This window comes from Pteropus alecto, unplaced genomic scaffold, assembly GCF_000325575.1.
Source record: "Pteropus alecto unplaced genomic scaffold, ASM32557v1 scaffold81, whole genome shotgun sequence".
In the NCBI taxonomy this organism is placed as follows: Eukaryota; Metazoa; Chordata; class Mammalia; order Chiroptera; family Pteropodidae; genus Pteropus; species Pteropus alecto.
Window position 1 is genome coordinate 8171571 of NW_006433378.1, and position 11560 is coordinate 8183130.

The following is an 11560-nucleotide window of genomic DNA, read 5'->3' on the forward strand; positions in this document are numbered from 1 at the left end:
TACGAGACTTAGCTCGCTCTCTCTCCAGATGCACACAGGTAAACGACTGAGGGAACCTCAAATTGCACTGCACAAGGGCAGCCGCCGGACCACCGCGTCTGTGCGCCCGTGAAGTCACCGGAAATGGTTGCTTATGACGCTCAAGGGCCCTCCCTCCCGCGCTGGGCGCCGGAAGCCAAGTGGAAGTGGACGTGCACCCGCTTCCGGGCCTTGTCGCCATTTGCAGCGGTTGCACCTTCTCACGCTTAGTAGTCCGCTGGGACAATGAGCTCTGACTACCATCAGAACTGGGGCCGCGATGGTGGGCCCCGTGGTTCCGGCGGAGGCTATGGGGGGAGCCACGGAGGGGGCCATGGAGGGAACAGAAGCTCCGGAGGCGGCGGCGGCGGCGGCGGGGGTGGTCGAGGCGGCCGGGGCCGACATCCCGGGCATCTGAAAGGCCGCGATATCGGCTTGTGGTACGCGAAGAAACAGGGGCAGAAGAACAAGGAAGCCGAGAGGCAGGAGGTAATCTGAGACTCGAGAGTGGAACGGCACGCGGCAGGACATGTTTCCTTTTATCTTTCGCCGCTGCCCCTAACTTTTTCTTTGCTTTTTTTGTTTCTTGACTTTATTCCTTATCTGGTAGATGCGCTTTGTGATGAGCAATGTGAACTGCAAAGATTATGCTAAAGCTTCCGGTAGTGAATGTTATATGGCATAACGTTAGCCGTGTGCATCTGACCTGAAGCAGTCTGGATTTTAGTGGGTTTAGTATTTACTTTGCCTAAGGGACGTGAGAACTGTGGACAATAGAAGTGCACATTTCGGATTCCAACTGAAATTAACTTTATTGGGGTGTCACTGTCATAGTATCTCTGGCCGCCCGCATCTTCGCTTAGAATAATTATGGTCATCTTTAAGATTTTTGCCCGATGAACTCTAAAATAGCTGTCTGCTACATTAGATAAAGGTTTGCGGGGAACAAAAGCTGCCAAGCACTATTTTGAATGTAGATCATTCAGGATAGTCTAGCTTTCATTTTTGGTAATAAAACAGCCACAAACCCAGGCTTCTTGTTTTCATGTTGGGTTGGGGAGATTTCAACTTAGCAGCTCCTCTTTGAGAAAAAACACTTAGAATTCTAGAAGAAAGTAGAAGAAATTTCAAGAGATTTTGTTTTACTCCCTTATGGTTGATGATTGTGCATTTCATTTGTTTCTTGAAGATTTGTAGTAAAGGAAACATTGAAGTTTCTTGAGTGGCCTATTCTAATTTAAAAAATGAATAAACAGAAACTTTTTAAATATAAGCCTTAGAACAGCTTTTTAGTGATTCTTTAAAAACACCCTTTATATTATATACAGAGTAATTAAGTCATCATTTAAGCTTCTATTTTTAAATCATTCTTTATTTTTCTTTTATCCCTGTCATTTTCATTGAAATGATTTTGGGCATTATCCATTTATCTTTACAACTTATGACACCCTCTTTATTAAGACAAAACATATTTCTTTGACAGCTAAAATTAACTCGTTCATTGAGCCAACTTTTTTGTAATTAAGGGAAACACACCTAAGTCATCTTGAAATTGAAAGATAATCGAGTGATTACTATAAGAGTGTGCTCAATAACTTTCTAAGAACTGTGGAGATCTGAAGAACTATATTCAAGGAGGTTACAGTCTAGTTGGGAAAAGTAAGACCTAACAAATGGAAAGTTAAATCAGCATAATCGTTTGTTACTATTTCCACCTGAGCATAGTTGTGCGCTGGATCATTATGAATATTACTCCTGATTTCCAACCTCTCTCCAAACCATTTCCATTTTAGTAAATATCACAACCATTTATTTATTCACTTGCCAAGGCCAAAATGAGATTTATCTGAGTCTTCGCTTTCATTTCCATAAATCCGTCTGTTCTGCCTTCTTAATATATCCCAAATCACTTGTCTCCACAGCAATTACCATAGGTCAAGCCACTATTTTGTTTTCTGTTCTGGCCTCCTAATTGGTCTTCTAGCTTCCACCAGTTGTCTTTTGAGGAGCCACTCCTGGTGATCTTTTAAAATATTAGATCATCTCATTCTCTAACTCACAATTTGAAATTAGAAGCCGGATCACTTCTGTGTCACTTCTGTGTCAGTGTAATACATTTCAGTGGCATCCTAACGTATTTTCCAGGAATCTTGATAATCTAGCTTCAACGTAAATGATTTCCCTCTGTGTTCATCTTTCTGTGCTAATGTCCCCAATATGATGTAATTATGGCTTTTGTAAACATACTTTTTGCTTTTTATTGTAGTTCTTATACCATTCTGCTCTCTAAAATGTCTTTCCAGTTTCTCTATCTAAATATGAGCATTTAAAAATAATTGGCTCATCCTACCTCTTTCTTTGACTACCTTCAGCTCTATGTGATTGCTTCCTAGTCAGAATTTCCATAATTTTTACTTCTTTCATAATCTCTGTTTTTACAAAGTGAATGTGTTCTAATGATGCTCTCTTACACAAATATTTATTGAGGATCCAATATGTTCGAGATAGTATCTTAGGTACTGTGTTAAGATAAAGTTCCCACCTTACAGAGATTGTGGTGTATTAGGAGCTAGAGAGGTTAGAATGCAATGTTAAGTATTATAAGGAGAGTGTGGGTCATCATTCAACTCAAATTAGGATGATTCTGGAAGATTTTCCAGAAATAACCCTTAAGCTGAAACTTGAAAGCTAGCAAAGTGTGTATATGTTTGAGATTTGGGGGTTTGGAAAGAGATTTTCAGGCAGAGGCAGCAGCATGTGCCACAACTTAGATGCCAGGGAGAACTCGTTTAGGAAGCTGAAAGAGTAAGAGCATGGATGTTTGTGGTGAGATGAGGTTAGAGCAGTGACTTTCAAACTTGCTGACCTCTTCCCACAAAAAATATTTTAAACTGTAACCCAGTACACACATACATATAACTGAACAAAAACGTTTTATAAAATGATACTTAGTTACCTGTACATTATCCTGGTTCTTGTTGTCGTTTGTACCTTTCTGCTCTTTTTTATTAATACTGGTCATGATCCTTTACTTTTATAAACAGCAATATGAAAAGCCCTGGGTTAGAAAAATAAGCAGGGCTTTGAAATTAATTGACATTTCCCTAAGGACTCCAACAAACTATTAAAGCATTTTAAGCAAAAACAAAAAAAAAAAGGAAAGAAAAAAAGGAAAAATATGAGTGGATTTGTGTTTAAATGCACTCTGGTAGCAGTATAGAGAATTTATTAAAAAGAGGCAACCCTGGGACAGGGTTAAGTAGTCTTTGCAGTAATTAAGATGAGAAATGATGGCTTAAATTAGGACATCAACAGTGGAGAAAAGGGAGTAGTGTACAGATTAAAATGATTTAGGAGGTAGATTCAAAATGATTTTATCTGGAAGGGGAAGTGACACTTAAAACTATAAGGAACAGACTTGATAGAGAAAGATGATGGACTCAGCTGAACGACACTGAGTTTGATATTGTCATAGGGCATAGAAGCGGTGATTTCAAGGAGGTAGAACGCTATGTGTGGATCTGATGCCTAGAGAAATCTAGTCTGCAGGTGAACATTTGGCAGTTTGTGGGCTTATGGATAGTTCTTGGACAGTTAGCAGTGGGTGCAGGCCTGAATTCTGTAGACTGTTGCTTCTCAAAGTTGAATATACATAGGAATCACCTGGCGTTAGAATGTAGAACTAGGCTGGGGTCAGAGATTCAACTTTTCTAATAGGCTCCCAGATGATGTCAGTGCTGCTGGTTTACAGATCACTCAGGCTGCTGTGTACAATATAGAACAAGAAAATTTAAGGGACAGGCAGAGGAAGAGAAGCTTGCCAAAGAATGTAGGAAGGAGCAGCCAGAGAGAAGGAAAATGAAATAAGTGTTGTTTTGGAATCCAGGAATATTGTTTAATGGATAAAAGAGTGTATAAAAAAGAGAAAGTAATCAGTAGTGGCAAACACTGCACACATGTCAAGGTGAGGGCTCAAAATGTTTATTTGGATTTAGCACCAGTGTCATTGGTAACCTTGATGAGAGCCCTGTGGGATGAGTGGTGGAAATAAAAACCAGATTTTGGTGGAGTGGCTAGTGAAAGAGAGCTGGAGAAATGGAGCTCTTTCAAGCAGTTTTACTGTGAAGAGGAAGAAGAAAAATCAGGCAATAGCTGATAGGGATGGGAGAATTCAAGAGGATTTTTCTGTTTTTGTTGTTTTAAAAGTGAAGGAAACTTGACAGTGTTCATGTACTGATGATGGAAAGTTGCCAGTGGAGAGGAAAAGTCTATCATAGTAGACTAAATTATGCTGCATGAGGAAATAGCACCAGAATCTTAATGGCTTATAACAACAAAGGTTTGTTTTTCTACTCAAATTACTTTTATCACGGCAGTTCAGTTGAGTGGTCTCATCATGAGAACGAGGCTCTCAGCCTCCACCCATCTAGATTTTATCTGGTTTTGGTGGCAGCTGGGAAGAAACACTGTAAATTTCCCCTGATTCTTAGAAACTGCCTATTCACATTTCTCTGACCAGTAAGCTATGGCCATGCTTAACTCAGGGGTGGAAAATGCTGTTTTATTATTTATATCTAGAAAGAAGCAAACCAGAATATTGATCAACAGTCTCATGACTACTAGAGAGAGAGAGAGAGATTGAGGTTGAGATTGATTGATTTACAAAAGGAAGATAAATCTCAATAGAAGGACATAGTCTCGAGGAGGTGAAATTTGGAGCTGCAGGGTTCAGATGGAGGAATTAACCTTAAGCAGGACAATGGACTCCTCTTCCTTTTAATAGGAAGGAAAAGAGCAAAGGATTTGGGGTTCTAATACAGGTGGGTTTAGGTTTGGTGGCAAACGACTGAGGATTTTTCCTTTGATGTTTGTTTTCTTTGTAAATACTGTGTGTGGAAACAGGGTAAACAGGAAGATGATATTCGTGTGTCAGAATGGAGAAAATTTGAAATAGTTGCAGATAATTAGCAGCTGATTAGATAGACGTAGACGATTTGCTGGACATCATTGAGGGTCTCCTTTGCTAGGGATCTATGACTAGAAGCAGAAAGAATACTTGAGGATGTCTAAAAGGTGGGGGAGGTAATTTTAAAAATGCACATAAAATAGTCATGAAATAGAAAATGTGTGTCTGAGATTTTTTCATACAAGAGGTGAGGTAAAATGAAGGATGATGGAACCGGAAGAAGGTTAGAAGAGAGGCAGCCTACTAGAGGCAGAGCTTCAAAATGTTAAATTCTAGTTGAAGAAATGCTTTAATGTGAATGAGTTTCAGTTGGAAGGAAATCATTCTTTTGGTAAATACTGCTTAACCTCTTTGCCATTTTGAAAGTGAATGAAAGAAACAATGGCTTTGAGCCCTTGAGGTAGTTGGAAAGAGTATAAAAATTAAAGAAGCTTTGCTTGAGAATGACTTTATGTCTTGGGGCTTCCTTCCCATAGTAGTCTTTAATCAGAGTATTGCTGTAGATTCTTATATTTCTAATTGCCAAGAAGAAACATGGTAATCAATAACCATCACATGTAGAAACATAGCAGTAAATGTTAGTATGTGCCAAAGACATAACAATTTAAAACGCAGGGCAAAAATGTCCTAATAATGATCCTCTATGTCAGGGTTCCCCAAGACCACTCTCAGGCTCCATGATTCACTAGGGGGAATCACAAAACTGAAAAGCTGGTGTACTCACAGGATGGTTTTTTGATTTTGGTTTTTATAGCAAATTATTTCAGATTAAAATTAGCAAAGGTAAAAGATACATAGGGCACAGAGTCCAGGAGAAACCAGGTGCTAACTTCCAGTCCTGTTGGAGAAGACATACCCTATACTATGAAGAAAAAGATACATTAGCCTAATATATAAACTGTCTTTGAAAGATTTCTATGCTCTGCATTTAAGAAAAACAAACAAAATTTAAGGCCTTATAGTGTCTGTCTTTCAGTGATTAGGTGTTGCCGCAGTTGAACATTTCCTGAGACTTTTCTATTAGCCTGAGTTTTGCTGTATTGGACTTTTTAATTGTATGAACATAATTATGCTTGTAGTAAACCCTTTAATCAGTTAGTAGGACAAGTCTTCTGGAATTCCCCAAAGATCTCATTGTATTCTTTTTGTGCAGTGTATTTATTTTCTTAAAGAGAAAAATGGTTTTAACACAAATGTCATTGTAAAAGATAGTTTGAACCATTTATCCATTCATTTGACAGACTTCTCTGGAGCACCTACCATGTGCCAGAAATATATTTGGGAAGAAATACTGCAAAAAGTGTGGAATGTGAAGTGAATAACCTTTTTTAAAATGAATAGTGATGAAAACCAGATCCTTCTGCACATATTTTCTATTGGCTTTTTTCATTTTATACCTTGGCCATTCTGTCTGTACACTTAAAGAAAAAAACTACCCACTCTTTTAACTACTGGGTTTACTTAAAATTCAACTAATTATAATTTCTAATTACAAAAGAACAATTTTTAAAAGTTCTTAACACTGTACATTATAACTCATATCTTCTCTTCCATGTATTCAATCCCAGTAAAACAATGTAACTCATATTTTCTCTGGTGTGTTTTTTTAATTCTCATCCTGTGAGGCAGCTGCATCATTTGCCACATTGGATCATCTTCATGAGTGCTTATCATTTTATTTTCTCTGAGCTCAGCCTTCTTCTCAATTTATTTCTCTTTTTAGTGTAAGAGCTTTAAAATGCTCTTAAACTGCTCACTGCACCCAGTATAGTATTTCCAATTTTTAACGTCTTTTAACAGAACATTTGGGTTTTATTAACTTTAATTGTGGATATCTTTGAAACTTTAAGATAGGGAAAAAATCATAATAATATCTAAGGGTAGAGGGTAAGGAATCAAAGTTTTAGTAAGGGACATAAATATGCTTTTTTTTGCCGTTTATATTAGTGCAAATTTTATACATATGCAGTAGAAAATACTCTAGAAGAGTATACAGAAAAATCTTAATTGGGTCTAGGAAGTGGAACTGGGCAAGAGCACAAGTATGGGGTAACTTTACTTTTATGTATGTTCGTTGAACGTACATTACTTTGCCTTTTTTATCAAATAATTTTGTGGATGCTTTCTCATGTTGATAAGGATACTTTTTCTTTGCACAAAATAGAGGGCTGTCGTACACATGGATGAACACCGAGAAGAACAAATTGTGCAGCTACTACATTCTGTCCAAGCTAAGAATGATAAAGATTCGGAAGCACAGATATCCTGGTTTGCTCCTGAAGATCATGGGTAAAACAAAAAGTATTCTTTTAAAATACCTGCAAAGAGTGATACTCCTGTCATAGCATTGGCTAGAAAAAAAAATGCTAATACAGATAACATCTTTAGACTCTTCAATAAGTGAAATTTAGCCTTGAGATGATTTTTTATTTTTTTTAAATGTGGAATGAGCAGATTCGGTGAAGAGTTAAAAAAAAAAAAAAACCTAGATGGCGTATTCATTCCCCCAGGAAAGCTGTATGGTAGGAATAATCTATCTACATTTGAGATTTATTAAGTTGCTATTTATTGTTCTTCCTACCCATCATCTTTGGATTTCCAAATTTCTCATATCAGGGAGATCTGCAAGAAGTTAAAATTGCTGGTGTTTTAGGAAAATCAAAGCAACTGCATCATTTAGAGAAAAAATTAGTAGAAGTTTTTCTGGGACTGTGTAATGTAACATCCCATTTATAGCTCAGAAAGGGTGGCAGGAGAAAATGAAGTTATGAAATAAAACAAGGCTCGAGAAAAGAAAAACACTAAGTCATTACAATGGAGGAATGCCTATTCATGGATTTTTTCTTAACTACCATAAAGAATAGTTTACCTGGCATTATCTATTTGTAGGAAGGAAAAATTTTAATTCATTATAGGAATCTGAGAATTTTCATGACTACTAAGAGAAAAGAATAAAATCTCTTAATATTGAAATGATTAAGCAGCGTATTGTTTCAGGGATAGAGTGGTTCTTCATTTAACCTTTTATCATTTTTTTTTTTTTAATTTTGCCTAAATAGATATGGTACTGAAGCTCCTGCTGAGAACAAATCAAGTCGAGAAAAGAAATTTGAGAACCAGGAAAAGAAATCAATAAATCAAGAAAAGAGGCCGTTTAGAATTAGAGACAAATATATTGACCGGGATTCTGAGTATCTCTTGCAAGAGAATGAACCAGATGTAACTTTAGACCAACAATTATTGGAAGATTTACAGAAGAAAAAATCGGACCTTCGGTATATTGAAATGCAGGTAATGGGAAAAAAAGACCTGGAAAAAATTTTTACTTGTCCTCTCTTTTCAAACTTGATAAAAATGTATTTACAACTAGAGGTAGTTGCATGGTATATAGATCAGTTTGTATTGAGATTCCTCAACAGGCCTTCCTCTGTGCGAATTCTTTATCCCCACAAAATAGAGAAAAGCAGCAAGAATGAAATTACACATAACCTATAGTAGCCTATCTCATCTATAGCAGTTTATATGGTGAGGAAAAGAAATATTTGAAAATGGTAATGCAAACGAAAAAAGAAATCATTCTTAAGCTTAACTTTTCTAGGCCAGTTTAGAGAGATGTCATAAGGGAGAACGTGGTTAGAATTGTAGATTCTTCTAGACCATTTAATCCAACTCCTTCCTTTTGCAGATGATGAAATTAAATCCCAAGTTATATGTGACTTATGTTCAACATTTTAAAGACAGGGCTGTGATAAGAACTGAAATTTTCTGAGTTTTTTTCAATATTTTCTTTTCCTGCTAGGCAAGATATTATGAAGTCCCTTCCTAGTAAAACAAAATTGTATGCTTTGAGGACATTCTAGAGATAGATGTAATAAAATGTTTGCATTTTTTTTTTTTTAAGGTGAGAATACTGAGGGAATGCTGAGGGCCTTATCTTTAATATGAAATACTGCCATTTTGGGGAAAGGCAGAATATCATATCTCCTGTGGGAAAGAAAGGATGCATTGACTTTTTGATTAAGATTGGATATCCCGATTAGTATAAATGAGCTGAGGTTGTCCAGGGGCCAAATTGTGAAGCTCTTTGATGGTTGTTAAGTGAAAATATAAGGAAGGGGAGGTTTTAAGATGAATTAATTCAGAATGTGTGGTTGAGAGCAGAGCTTCTTTTATCACTTTAGGAACAAGGAAAGTTAGCTACTGTCTCTGTTTTTATATGGAAAACAACTCACATTATTAAACATGAGTGGTTCATGTAGTTTAGAGAAAGTAAAGAGAAGCGGTGTGCAAAACCTAAAAACAATTCGTGGTTTTTCTGTTGGCCAGACACTGTTGTAAATGCTTCTAACGTTCTACGTCACTTAAACCTCCCAACAATCCTCTATAAGAGATTATACATGTTTGTTATAGATGAAAAAGAATCTTTAGTTAAATGCCCTGAGGTTGCGTAGCTAGTAACAGAACCAGTTCTAAAAATTCCGATGTGCGTTTAAGAGCTCAACTCTTTAATTATTCTTGATAATATGCCATATTTTTTCTTATAATTTATTTAATAAACAATTTTCCACTGGCTAGATGTCTGTCATGGTGCTGTTTTCTGAAGACTAATAAGACAGTTTATAATCTCATCTTCAGACAGTTTATAATCTCATCTCATCTCAAGGTTACAGCCAGAAATTAGGAAATGAAAGGTTTGTCTGCCTTGTGGAAGACTATTGGGTTGTAACTCTCTTCAGCAGCATTTACATACATAGAAAGCAAATACAATTAATGCTATTTTCCAATTTAAGGGGAGAACTTTTTTTTAAACATATTAAAATGGTTGTATTTAACTACATGGGATATTAATATTTTTAGAAATGGTTTTTAGATAATTTTTAAAGTACAGTAAAAAATTACTAAGAAAACTGGTGACTTGTTATTTTTTAAAGGACTAAAATTCATTTAAGTTACCACATTGACTCATTTTATGGCACTGGTACAAATTACCCGACTGTAACAAGCATGGCATGTGCAGCATGCTGACAGTAGTTAATACTGTATTGTATATTTGAAAGTTGCTAAGAGAGCAGATCTTAAAAGTTCTTACCACAAGAAAAAAAATCTTAACTATATGGCGATAGATATTCACTATACAGTGTGATCATTTCCCAATACATACAGATTGAAAATCATTATGTTATACACCTGAAACTAATGTTACATGCCAGTGATATCTCAATAAAAAATATTTAGGGAACTAACATAACCTCCATCTTGATAAATCAGGTAGGGAAAATATTAACAAAGACAGTGTTTTAAGAAATTAAAAAAAAAAAAATAAGCATGGCAATAATATACGATATTACTTAAGGCAGTTATAATTTTACATATTTTTTTTCCTTTTTAATAGAGGGGGCTTCTTAAAGCTGTGGTTTATTTATTTATTTTTTTATCACTGAAGGTTTTTTTTTATGTTATATAATGTACTTAGTTCAGCGTAAACCATAGTGCTGTTTCTTAGTGTATGTCATTTTTATGTAGTGTAGGAATAGGGTTCATAAAAGTTTTCAAAACCAGAAAGAAATTATCACATAAAAGATACAAGAAAGAATTAGTCAGTTCCATCTTTAGTATTACAATTGTAATTCACAAAAAATTTATTGAATACCTTACATGTGTCAGAAACTGCAACTTGTTTTTTTATATAAAGGTTTTTTATTCAGATCTTTGGCAGCCCTGAGACTTAACTAATATCACAGTTCTTAAATGGCAGTACTGAATTTTCTTACTACAGATATTACTTGTTTTAAGTTTTCTTCCATACTCAAAGGCAAGTACCCAGAAATCATTTTTTAATCTGCCTGCCTAATGCATTAGTAAATAGTGGAACTATGAGTAGAAAAATGGATGTGATGTCGATACCAAATCTAAGATGAATATATAAAGTACAAAAAATGGTAAAGTAATTTAGGGATTATAAAAATGCTCTTAGATGATAGATCACATTACAGTGTATTGCTACTAACTCTTACATATCTCCATTTTGTTGAGTATAACAGGATTCTGTTTTTCAGTGTTTCAGAAATAAAAGGGATCATTAAGTTAATTCTTATAAAAATTAAGTTTTGATACTTTACATAAGCTGTAAAGTAATACAAATACTTTTGTATTCTAGGTTGTTTATCAGTGGTATATTCTGATTACCAAAATTATAATTTTATTACTTTTTTTTGGTGAAAGTTAATTTTTTTATTTTTTAATTTCAGCATTTCAGGGAAAAGCTGCCTTCATTTGGAATGCAAAAGGTAAAATGAATAGACACTATTTGATTTGCAAAAGTTACAATTTTTTTAATGTTCTATATCAAGAAGAATATGAATTAATGAACCTTTCTCTAAAGGATGTTATTGGATGTTCATTTTCTTTTGAATTGTTGGAGAACAAAAATAAAATTGGTCACGAAACAATTTTCCTGAAGTTTGCTCATATTTATGTCCATAATTGAAATCATTAGCGTTTAAAAAAGAATTTTCACAACAAGTTATTTTGGTAACTTAGGTTTTTAAAACTTGTCTTTAATTATTTAGAAGGAGA

General features: G+C 35.3%; 1 protein-coding gene across 1 annotated transcript in view; it reads left to right on the forward strand.

Annotated features, from left to right (window-relative positions):
• The first annotated feature begins 187 nt into the window (after positions 1-187).
• The window catches only part of DHX36 (DEAH-box helicase 36), a 44054-nt gene continuing 32681 nt past the window's right edge, over positions 188-11560 (forward strand). Inside the window, exons 1-4 of the mRNA XM_006908213.3 lie at positions 188-507; positions 7149-7273; positions 8044-8275; positions 11233-11271. Of these exons, the coding sequence (XP_006908275.1) occupies positions 265-507; positions 7149-7273; positions 8044-8275; positions 11233-11271 (639 nt within the window). The 5' untranslated portion in view covers positions 188-264. The remainder of the gene's footprint in view (positions 508-7148; positions 7274-8043; positions 8276-11232; positions 11272-11560) is intronic.